Source organism: Vicia villosa, linkage group LG7, assembly GCF_029867415.1.
Source record: "Vicia villosa cultivar HV-30 ecotype Madison, WI linkage group LG7, Vvil1.0, whole genome shotgun sequence".
NCBI lineage: Eukaryota > Viridiplantae > Streptophyta > Magnoliopsida > Fabales > Fabaceae > Vicia > Vicia villosa.
Window position 1 is genome coordinate 88,259,530 of NC_081186.1, and position 12,717 is coordinate 88,272,246.

At 34.8% G+C, this 12,717-nt stretch overlaps 1 protein-coding gene across 1 annotated transcript; it reads left to right on the forward strand.

The window, feature by feature from the left end:
* The first annotated feature begins 4,368 nt into the window (after positions 1 to 4,368).
* On the forward strand, positions 4,369 to 5,628 carry LOC131617736 (F-box/kelch-repeat protein At3g23880-like). The gene has a single exon (XM_058888990.1). The coding sequence runs from the start codon at positions 4,369 to 4,371 to the stop codon at positions 5,602 to 5,604; it is 1,236 nt and encodes a 411-aa protein (XP_058744973.1). The 3' UTR covers positions 5,605 to 5,628.
* Positions 5,629 to 12,717: the final 7,089 nt, after the last annotated feature.

Below are 12,717 nucleotides of genomic sequence, written 5' to 3' on the forward strand. Positions count from 1 at the left end.
CTGGTAAGAGTGATATCCATAGGAAGGCACCTATGGCATGGAGGAATATTTGTGCTTCTAAGAAGCAATGTAGGTTGAATGTGATTGCGATTAAATGAGTGGAATCAAGCTCTTATGATGAAGCTCTTGTGGAATCTCAATAGCAAGAAAGATAAACTTTGGATTAAATGGGTCCATAATTACTATGTGAAGAAGGAAAACATTATGAATGTCCCAATAAAATCGACTTGCTCATGGATTCTCAAGAGTATTTTGAAGCAACGGATTGTTGTTCAAGGGATACAATAGTGGCACCATGTTATGCATTATAAGAAGTTCAAAACCATAGATTTTTACTATTCTCTTCTCGATCAGAGTTAGCATGTGCATTGGAGAGGGTTGTTTTATAATAATATTGCAAGACCTAGATCACAGGAACCGAAACGCTTGATCATCTTATGTGCGACTGCAAAGAGTTGAGTAAGGTGTGGAGTCAAGTCTTGGACTGGCTGCATCTTTTCCATAAACCTAGAGGTTGGAATAAGGAGCTTAGTTGGGTGGTTTATACTTGCAAGGCTAAGAATTGGAGAGCTAAAATCCTTAGGGAAGCCTTTGCAGAAAGTGTATACGCTTGTTAGAGGTGTAGAAATGATAGGATATATGAAAATATTGTAAGTAATACACATATAGGACAAAGAATTATGGATATTTTATTTTACATAATTTATTTATAGACTCCTACCTTCTTGGTCACCCGCAACGAAAATCTCAAAATATCCGTATATTTAGGAAATACATTTCCGAAACACTAAAAAATGGGTTATTTCGGAGATGCATCTCTAAATACAATTTTTTTTTTAAAAAAGTGTTTTCGGTGATACATTTCCGAAATAACCTATTTTTGAGTGTTTCAGAAATGCATTTACGAAAAAATGCAGGTCAGTTGATCGGTCATCATTTCTATTAAGTTTATGTCTTTCATCCAGCACAAATTCATCATTTCGGTAACACATTTGGTTATTGTTCTTGCTTTTAAGTTAAGTTTATCATGTTTATTAATTTATGGTATTGCATTGCATTTTGTTTAGAGTTTATGTTAAAAGATCCTCTTTATGCTTTGTTTGGTAGTGTTACTGTTTCAGGTTGATGCGTGTGATCATAGGAAATAATGGTCAAACTTTGGGGACTCTGGAAGGATGAGAGATGGTTTTTGAAGAATTTGGAGGTCAACACGGGCCCCCGTGTGAATCAACACAGACCGTGTTCAAAAGCTTCAGGAATGCATGAAAAATGCTGAAGTCAGTGGATCAACACGGGCACCCGTGTGAATCAATACTGGTCGTGTGAATCAACACTGGCACCCGTGTGAATCAAAACTGGCACCCGTGTGAATCAACACTGGCCGTGTTGATGGGCCTGATGCAAAACATAAAGCCACGTGAGTCAGAAAGTTGACATGGGCACCCTTGTAAATCAACACGGCCCGTGTAGATAGATGCGAACAGAAAATTCACTTTTTGATTTGTTTTACTCTGTCTTGTATTAAGGGTACTTTGACTTTTTGTTGACATTGAGACTGATACTGAAGCTACTTAAACGAAGTTTGTGTAAGGAGAAGGGGACTTTTGACATACGAGAGAAAAGAATAAAACAGAAGATTGGAGAAAGCAAGGGTTTGGGAGAGAAGAAGATCTCCATGAACGGAAGCAATTGAAGATTCAATCTCCTCTAATTTCTTGTAACGTCTTTATTCATTATTGTGTTTTCTTTGAATACTATGAGTATCTAAACCCCCCAATGCTAGGGGTGGCTCTTATTTTACTTTGTAATGACTCTGAGTTTGTAATTGCTATAACTATCATGTTTTCTCATTGTTAATTTATTCTCTTGATGTTTCTAATGCTTTTCCTTTCGAATAAATTGAAATTGATGTATGATTGTCATTTAGGTTAGACCACCATTGATAATGCTTTCATGAGAATATGCTATAATAGATATTACCTAGGACTAGAAATACCTTATAGCAACCGGATATTCTTGATAATTTAATTGCTTGATTTCATCGTAGATTTCTAAGGACTTAGGGTTTAGGATGAAGGATCAAAGGTTTTTTCACTAAGGACTTAGGATCAAACAACCTTAAGAACCGGTAATTGATTATTGAAAATAAGTTGCTGCAATAGAAATTCCAGAGTTGTTACAGGGTCAATCATCGACTATCCCTAGCATGTTACTCATACTTGTTACAGAGTCAATTTCATTTACTACCTATTCTACTTTTCACTAAGTGATAATTACCAAACTAAATCCGATTGAAGTTTTTGTTTAATTGAACCTTGAATTGAACTCATTATTCCTACGCAGTCCCTGAGATCGATATTCGGGAAATTTTTCCTATTATTACAAGAGGCAAAATAGTACACTTGTTATTTTACCGATCATCAGTATTTATGGATGAGAAGTCTCACAGTCGCTTCCTCATTCTTCTTCCTTCGACCCGACAAGGAGCAACATACATGGATTCCAGTACTTCAAGGACTACAAGGAAGTAGAAACTACAACTATAAAATGGAAATTGATTTCAGCTAAATATTGGAGTGGGGTTTTTATTTTCCCCTTTTCAGGTTTGTGCAAGTTTTTTTTCACTGGATCTGGGTGTTGTCTAAACAGCTTACAAAGCATGCATTTATTCTAGAGTTTATAAGAATTGCACAATCTTCATCCCCTTGAGCTAGCTTTCATGGTTGAACTAGTCCTAACTCAAATTCCAAGACTTAGCTTTGAAGATGACCAACTTATTCGCTGATGCAAGTGAAAGCGGGCAGAAGAACAAAAATAGTCAATTTAGTCTCATTATCATATTATCACTCTCCAATTTAGTCTCAAATTATCACTCTCCCTCCAGTTTAGTCCCTAAACTATATAAATATAATAAATAACCCTACAGTACATGAATTGGAGAGAGTTGTATTTTTTCGGAAGTGTACTTCCGAAACCCCAAAAATGGGTGTTTTCGGAAATGCATCTCCGAAAACACCCCCCATTTAATGTTTTCGGAGATGCATTTCTGAATTCTGGTAAAATCTGAAGAAAAAAATTATTTCGAAAATACAATTTCTAAAGTAGGGGTATTTTTAAGTTTTCGTTGGAGGTTCTCCCCATAGGGGGGTCTACAAAAATATTCTCTTATTTTATCGTTTATGTTTACAACCCAAGGTCCGTGAAGACGTTGCTTGCTTGTTGATGAGGTAGTTTGGGGCTGTTATTTCAGTTTCTTAGGAGTTGGGCTGGATCCTTTTGGATCGCTTTATAACGAATTATTTTTTGATTATATATATATATAATTAAAAAAATTGTACGCTTTATATATTGATTTTTTTAATAAATTAGTATTATTAATTGTTTTTTGAGTGAAAATGTAGATCTTTGACTGTTATTTATAGATTGAAAAAACTAAATTTTTTAGTAAATTAGTATTGTTAATTATCTTTTTTGAGAAAAAATAGATCTTGGGTATATTTGTTATATTGAAAAAGATTTTTTTTTAATTAATTATTATTGTTATTTGTTTTCTCTTTTAGAAAATAGGATATTTGAATGCTTTATATATTGAAAAAAGAGTAAAATTTTAACCAATTATATATACCTAATTGTTATTATATTTCTAAAATAAGATTATTTCAAATTCAATTTAAATATTGGTCAAAAAACTATAATTTTAATTAATTAGTTTTTTTATAAAGATATTTTTCTTTTTTAAAGATATTTTGTTCCAATATATTTCTATTAGTATATTCCCTTTTGTGGAAATTTTTTTTAATAACCAAGGTTTTTAAAAAAATACCAAATAAACTAATATTTCAAAGGCAAATATTAATTTTTATTGACCAACTTGCATTAAATCCAGGCTCATTCAAATTTATCTAGTAGAAATGTGTACATATTTATCTAGATTTTTTTATTATTTATGTAGAAATTTACCTAGAAGAAACGTGTATTTTTTTATCTTTTGTTTTTTTTCACTCTCCAATATTTCTCCTTATAAATACTCTTGTTTAAAACCCTTCTTCCACAAGCTCAAGTTGATTATTACCTTCTTCAACCTTAAGCTACATTATAGTTCTGCAAAAGAGCATAGAGACTTTCAAATTCGGTACGCCATTTTCCTGTAAATCTTTTCACTTTTGTTGTCACTTTTATAGACATTGTTTTATTTCTTCATGTGTCTCTTTCTCAAATTTTTTTACTTGTTGACAATTTCGATAATGGTTAAATTTATGAAAATTTAATTTGAATGTTTTTTTTTTCTTCAATATTATGCTTTTATCATTTTCTATTCATTTGTTTATAAATTTTATTTTATTTTTGTTTTTCTGTATAATTTAACAGATGAAGAAGTCTTTGGTTGTCACAAATGATGATAAGGTGAGCAACTATGTAAATGATGATGTTGCTTTGTCCATTCTATCAAAATTGTCTTTTAAATCCTTGAAGCGATTTGAATGTGTTCGTAAGTCATGGTCTCTCTTATCTGACAATCCTACTTTCATGAGTATGTATCGCCGCAATTTCTTCTCCAAATGTTCTTACGATGACGATACATCTCTCATCCTACATATCCATGGTCAGAAGAAGTTGCATTCTCTTTCTGGTGAGGGTTTTGAGAACATGGCCGAGCTAGATTTGCCCGATCAAATCGACCATTTGAACTTTCTTGGTTTTGGATGCGTTAATGGCATACTTTGTTTTGAAGAACCTCTTTGGAACAAAACTGTATTGTGGAACCCAACTACTAATGAGTTGAAGGTCATTCGTTCAAGCCCTTTTCAATCATTCACTCCACCAGCTACCCTTAATTTTGAAGCTGCAGTTAGATATAGTACTATTCCAAATCTTCATGGGTTTGGTTATGACTGTGTTGGAGATGACTATAAGTTAATTCGTTATGCATCGATAAGACCTAAGTTCCACACTTTTCAGCCATCTCATAGAGATTTAAAATTAGCGCGGGATAAATCATTAAAGCCCTTTTGGGAGATTTATAGTTTAAAAAATAACTCTTGGAAGAAACTTGAAATCGATATGCCTAGTTGTACCAAGTATAATTCTGGTTTTGGGACTTTTCGAGTATACTTGGACGGAGCATGTCATTGGTTGAATTTAGATAAAGAAAATAATTATATTGGGGCATCTTTAATATCATTTGACTTGAGCAATGAAGTGTTCATTAGCACACCCATTCCCTCATTCGTCGGAGAGCCGTGTACGGGACTGTTGGTGTTAAATGGATCCATTGCCTTATTCACATATCATGAGAATATGTCTTGTTTTAACATATCTACCTTTGACATATCAGTTTTAGGTGAATTGGGTGTTAAGGAATCGTGGTACAAACTCTTCACTGTTGGGCCGCTCCCTTTCTTTAAGAGTCCTATCGGAGTCGGGAAGAAGGGCGAAATATTCTTCAGAAAGAATGACTCTGAATTAGTTTGGTTTGATTTTAATACAAACACAATTAAGCATCTTGGTTTCAAAGCAGGCCGAGATAAACGCCGAGGTAATTGTTTTGGTCGGATAGTAATTTATAACAAAAGTATGCTTTCAATTGGAGCAAAAAGCAATTAATTGTATTTTCATTTTTAATTTAAGAACGAGATGTATAAATAATAGCTATTATAGTTGATCTTACTTACAAAGAAACTTGTAGCACAACTATTGCATTTAAATTTGCTATCAAATGCTTGTTCAATGATTTTGTACATTAGTCTTGGCACTTAATAACCATCCATGCTGCTGGATCACTTTGAATGACATTCCTTTTCTAATTATTTTCATATCATGCTGCTACTTTTGTTGATTTGATTGCAATGATAATTGATTTTATACCCTTGACTTTCATTTTAACTGATTTTATTGCTCTTAACTTTTTTGACACATAAATTTGAGAATAAAGAATATGAGTATTGAAACTTGACAATAGGCTTTAAAGTGCAAACATATTTCCTTGTTGAGTATTATGACAATAGCCTTTAAAAAACAACTTCTATTTACCCTTAAAAATCAGCTTCTTTTGACAATATATTTTCACTATGAGACCTTAGAATTGTGATTTAGGCCCTGCACGTCCATGCAATGTAGTTCTTCTCATTTAGATGCATAAAACTTCAAATCAAAATGGTGGCTATCATAAAATAGTTATGGCTGGAAAATTTAATTCCTAATGAGTAATACTTGTGTATGTTTATGCAAAATAAATAATTCAAGGCTCATACTAAAAACAACTTTTGTAGTTCAGTCCTTATGGTGCTTCTTGTGCATTATTGTTTTTAGCTATGTTCTTTGGACTTTTTCTTAGCTTCCTAAAACACAATATATTGTACAAATAAATTCAAACTTAGAGGATGATATAACTTACATCATTGATCATGAGAATGATACTTAAATTGTGGTGGTGCAGTTGGTACTTTCTCACCCTGATTTTGTTTCTTGATATTTTCTTTATTGTATTTGTTGATTAATTTATCTACAGAAAGAGACTAAAATGCATATGTTATTAAATTATTTAACAAATAGGGTTTAAAACTGATATATGTCTTGCTGATAGATTTAACTAGGATAAAATTCAGATCTAAGCTAACAAAGGAAGAAAAACTAAAACTTAACATTTTCATAAAGAACTTCAGTCACAATAATACAACTTAAATAGTAGGATTTTTCTAAGTTAATGGGCCTGGGCCACTTAAGATAAACAAGAAAAATATAATTAAAGAAAAACACTAATACACCTCTTTTAATATTGAATACAGCCCTCAAGCTATTTGGGTTGTTTTCTATTTCATTTGGGCTTTTGTTCGGGCATCATAACAATACTTCAGGGCCCATAAAAGAACTTGTCCTCAAGGTCCAAATTTAGTTGCTGATGTGGCAGACAGGGAGTGGCTACCAAGTTTCCAGAAGTATCCAATGTTAGAGAACCAAAAGAGACGTTGGGGAAAGAGGAGTCACGTGGGGTGAGGAGGTTTTGAATTGACATATGGGCCCGGAACCGTTGGATGATCATTTAGGGGTGCTGATGGAGTGTTGGGCAGACACGTGGGCGCGTGGGATTTGCTGATGGATTTGTGTGTTGGGGGAAAGGTGGCGTACAATGCGTCGATAAAATTCGGTGAGACCGAGAAAACCTCTTAAAGCCACGAGTGATCGGGGAATAGGCCAATCCAAAATAGCCTGGACCTTTTCAGGATCTGCTTCAACACCTCCTTCTGATATGATATGACCTAAGTAAGTTACCTTTTTAACTACAAAAACACACTTTGAAAATTTTGCAAGAAAAAAAATTGATTTTAACAAGTTAAAAATAATATCCAAATGAACCATGTGATCGCTTAGAGATGAGCTGCAAACTAGTATGTCGTCAAAGAACACTAGAAAAAACCATCAAAGATAAGTTCGTAATAGTTCATTCATAGCTGCTTGAAAAGTTGATGGTGCGTTTGTGAGGCCGAAGGAAATTACGGCCGTCGAATGTTCGAAAAGCTGTTTTATGAGTGTCTTGCGATGAAACTCTAATCTGATGATATCCCGATCGTAAATCTATCTTGGTAAAAAAATCTTTTCATCACCCAATTCATCTACCAATTCATCTATTGTAGGGATAGGAAAACGGTATTTGATTGTTACTGCATTAAGTGCGCGATAATCGACGCAGAAATGCAAGCTGCCATCCTTTTTCTTGACAAGAAGAACATGGGAGGAAAATGGTTTGCTACTTGGGACAATGATTCCTTCCCTTAACATTTCTTGAATGATGGAGGTCATTGCACCCTTTTGAGAATGGGGGTAGCAGTATGGTTTGACATTAATGGATGGTGCATTTGGTGTTAGTGGAATTTGATGATCATATTGGCGGGAAAGGGGGAAGGCTTGGGGTGCCTTGAAAAACAAAAGGATGTTTATGTATGAGGTTAACTATATTAGGGTCTAGTAGAGGCTGGGGGTTGTTCTATTGTGCAATGGGAGGTTTGGTCTTCACTTACAAAAGACTGAAAAGTCATAAGGTGAAACAAAGCAATTGAGTTGGTGTGTAAGAGCTGTTGGAGTTGGTGAAAAGTGGTTAAACTGGGTAAGGTTTTGAGATCTCCCTTAAGAGTAATTTGGGTATTGTGATGATTAAATGTTATTGATGGGATTAAAAATCAGCGTTAATACGACCTAATATGCGTAACCAAGCCATCCCAAGAACTACATCAGCCCCTTCTATAGGTAATAGGTAGAATGGGAAAGAATTTTTTTGTTTTGGAAGGAAAGTGTGACATTGTTAAAAATTCCCTCGCATCGGAGGTGGGATATTTCCAACCATAACCGAAAATTGGGGAATTAAAGTAGTTGGAGGGTTGAGGTGGTGGGCAATTTTGGGTTATAGAATGTTATGAGTAATACCGGTATCCACTAGAACCATCACCGAAAGTCTTCCTATAAGGCCTTGGAATTTGAGGGTTTGAGGTGAAAAATGGCCTGTTAAAGCTTGAGGTGACAATTGAAAATATGTGTTATTGGATTTTGCCTCCAAAATCTCTTCATTAGGAAGTAGATCCATTTGGGTGGTCTCTTGGTTTTCCTCTTCAGTAAGAAGTAAAAGGAATATGTTATAGGTACATTTGTGGCCTGGAATGAATTTTTCATTACAATTAAAGCAAAGGCTCTGAACGCGGCGCTCTTGCATTTGAATGCTAGATAGGGGACGGATTGGAAGTTTAGTAGCTTGTGATGTGGCAAGTATTTTGGGTGAAAAAATTGAGTGTGATGGGGTGGGGTTAGGAGAATTGTTGTTGGTATATGAATACGGTTGGGTTGGTCGACTGAAGGATGTGGAAAAGGTCTTTGAAATTTGGGCTTGAAATCTTTGATTTTGGATTCAATGAGTTTAGCAAGCCCAATATCTTGTGATATTAAAGTGGGTTTATGAATAGCCATCTCATTTTGAATCTCTATAGTTAGGCCCGAAATGAAACAATTCAAAATTGCGTCGGGAGGTAAGCCAACAACTTGGTTTCCTAATTTTTCAAATTTAGTTTGGTATTCCACAACAGACCCTTTCTGTTTTAATTTGAATAACTCTTCTTGATGATTCTCATAAGAAGATGGACCAAAACGTAATTACAGTGGTTTAGTGAAAGAAACTCAATCTGATAATAATAAATTTTGATGCATCCATTTAAAACAAGCTAAAGCATAATCTTTCATATAAAAAGAAATTAATGATAATCAATTTTCGTGGGACAGATTATAAAAACTAAAAAATTGCTCCACTTGGAACAACCATTCTAGTGGATTCGACCCATCGAACATATAAAGCTCGAGCTTAGGGGTACAGAAAGGGGGAACATTGGAAAATTGGGGATAAGGGTTTTGTTGGAAAAAACGAATATTAAAATTATGGGTGCGTGGGAAAGCTGTTTGGGGTGGTATGTATGGTGAGAAATTAAGTGTAGGCTGAGCTGATGTGTTCCTCATCATGGTTGTTACAGTAGGTTGTGTGAGTGAGTGAGAAAAAATGGATGAATGTTTTAAGGGGGTATTTGTGGGAGAGGTAATATGTATAACAGGGGTAGAAAACATGGAGGTAGACAAAAGGTTTTGAGTAATACCTGACAAACTTGCTGTTGTGTGAACAATATTATAGTATTGTTATTCCTTTTGTGCAAGCAGCTTGTGGAGGTTGGCCATGAGAGACTCATACCTAGAATCTAATATTTGTTTGTCATTATCTATTCTTGTATGGATCTGACCAGGATGTTGCTCCAAATTTGCATTAACCTTGTCATACCTCTCATCTATTTGTTGTTGAATTTGGTTCATAGCATTATAAAGGTGAATGTGAGCAGTTTGGACAACTTCTTCAACGATTTCTCGAGAAGAAGGGTTGATGGGTTTAGGGGGGGCCATGAGAACAAGAAATGAAAGCACCAATGATAGATTTAACTAGGATAAAATTCATATCTAAGCTAACAAAGGAGGAAAAACTTAAAATAACTTGAACATTTTCATTAAGAACTTCAACCATATTAATATAACTTAAATAATAGAGTTTTTCTAAGCTAATGGGTCTGGACCACTTAAGAATTAACAAGATAAAATAAAGAAAAACACTAATAAACCCCTTTTAATATTAAATACAATCCTCAATCCATTTGGGATGTTTTATGTTTCTTTTGAGTTTTTGTCCGGCCATCATAACACTTGCTATGCAAAACCATTATTATTTTGTCGCTATCGTTGTGCCAAACTTTGGTCAAGAGAGATATCGCGTAAAATCTATTCATCGTTAAATTCCAAGATACGCCTCTGTCAATAGTTGCAATTGCATTTGTCGCAGGTAATTTCAAAGTGGAACGAACGAATAGTAGGAAGAAGATTAAGAGAAAGTATATGATGTAAGCGGAAAAATTCACTGATCAATTATAGGAAATTAGAACATCAACATTTACTTGATGTAGATATGTTTGGTAAATAAGGGTTGATGTCATTGTCGATTCGGAAACTTGAAAATATAAGTCACCGGATCTTCCTCTCTATCTCACCCTCCCTGTTCACAACTTTCAAAGCGGCAAGTTGTGGAGCAGGTTATATTTTTTATTTTTGTGATTATAGAGGGGGTCTAGCTATAAAATATATATAACCCTAGTCCCTACCCATTATGAGTCAAGGGTTAAAGTCTACACTTTTGTCCACACCAATTAGATTTCAGATACTCAGGCTTTAATTAAAAGGATCAAGTAATCAATAAAGGAGCCTACTTATACACCTCCATCAGAATCATGATTAACGCGTTTTTCACAAACTAAAATAAGAAATTATTGAAGCCCACAAAATATCAGATAAATCTAACATTCTCCCACTTAGGAAAAATCAACTATATGATTTTAAATTTAAAAAAAAAACACATTTGAAAATGACTCTCGGGTTAATGACTAATTTCTTAAAATACAACTGCATTTTAAGAAAATGCATGATTCCAGGTGCAGTATCTAAATATGACTCCATCCAACAAAAGTCAAGTAGTATCGAATCATGATGATTATTATATCTTTCATTGACATGAAACCATCCATGGTTACAAATACTCCGGACTTCATCAACTAGTCATCAGTGTGGAGTGTGCCAAGAAAATAGCATGTCAATGTGGTCTAACAACTGATTGTTATTTTCTTTGCCAGTCCTTAACTATTTCTCTCAAATGCATTAAAGCCAAAGAAATTGCATGGTTTTATAAACCTTAATGCCTCATCTCCAATATGGTGTCGACCACCTGCACAGTGGTCCTAACAACGACGAGCTTAAAATTATACCCCAGCTCTAATATGGCATCGAACACCGGTATAGTGGTCCTAAAGACACCGAGCTCAAAATTATAACCATGCCTCTAACTCCAAACTAGAGTCGACCATAGGCACGGTGGTCTCAATGACACTGAGTCCCAATTTTAACAGTTGACATATAAATAAACAATGACAAATAATAATAATATTCATTGCATTATCAATTGTTCAAAATAAAAAATACTTGACAATCCAACACTTAAAGTGTCCAAAATAAAATACAACGTGATAAGAAAATGACATAAAGAATAAACTCTCACTAACCAAGTGCATCAAAAGAACTCGTAATGCCCATGTTTTCAACATGGCTTTTGAACATAATGGGCCTGAGTCCATTGGTTAGGACATTAACAAGCATGAAATCAGTACCGATGTATCTATCAAAACAAGTTCAAAACCAGTTCTTAGAACTCACCTAACATCTCCCACTAGCTCCAAAATGACTTCGAGATCATTCCCTACCCTGAGCTTGTTTTCCCCTCAAATTTGGTCTCTATTGGTTTCTCAAACCATCCATCTTTACTCTTGTTGTCTAACTGTAACTCGGTGAACTGACTTTTATTTTTTAAAGCAACAATGTTGCGATGAGCATGAGTCGCCACCGACTTTTATTTTGTCCAATGTTAGAAAGGGTAAAAAGTACAGAAAAAGACCCTTTTTAAAAGAAACGGGCTCGGGGGGTAAGTTATGAAAAGGGAAGGTGCAAGCACCCTTTTCATCCGTAGTTATCTACGGGCTCTTAATTTGCTTAGCTCATGTTTGTTTGTTTTGAAAAGAAGCATAAGGGACGTAAGGACTTTAGCGTAAATGCGTAGCCTTCGTCTTTGAAAGAGTTTTTGAAAAGATATATTTTTTTATTGAGCTAGGCAGGTTAAGAGAACTACCCTAATTACTTGGTCCTTTTCTATACTTTTTACGATTCCCAGGATTATCCATACTATATAGAAGTAGGAAACCCTTGTTATATTGGACGTGCGGGTCATCGAAGGGTCATCGTATGGTCGTTGAAGGCAACAAGTAGAGGAACCTTAGCATTCTAGCGGGACTATCATCATTTTCCGAAGGGACTCCGAGGGACAAGATCCTTTACCGTAGGCAACAATCGAGGGTCATCGAGGGACTAAGATCTTTTCTATGATGATATTTTCAAGGGTCATCGTTTGCTAAGATACCTCTACATTCGAGGGACACGACCATATAATCGAAGGCAACCAAGAGGGGCGTACCTTAGAGGTGAGTGAGTGCAAGTGTGTTATGTTCAGTTATTTTATTTATCTTGGAATTAAAAGTGATCTAACGATTGTTTTTGTCTTTCCATACAATCCTAAGGCATACATCTAAGCAGTTTAATATATACAGA

What these genes read in the sequence shown, in the direction of transcription:
- LOC131617736 (XM_058888990.1), top strand. Translation starts at nt 4,369, where the DNA reads ATGAAGAAGTCTTTGGTTGTCACAAATGATGATAAGGTGAGCAACTAT.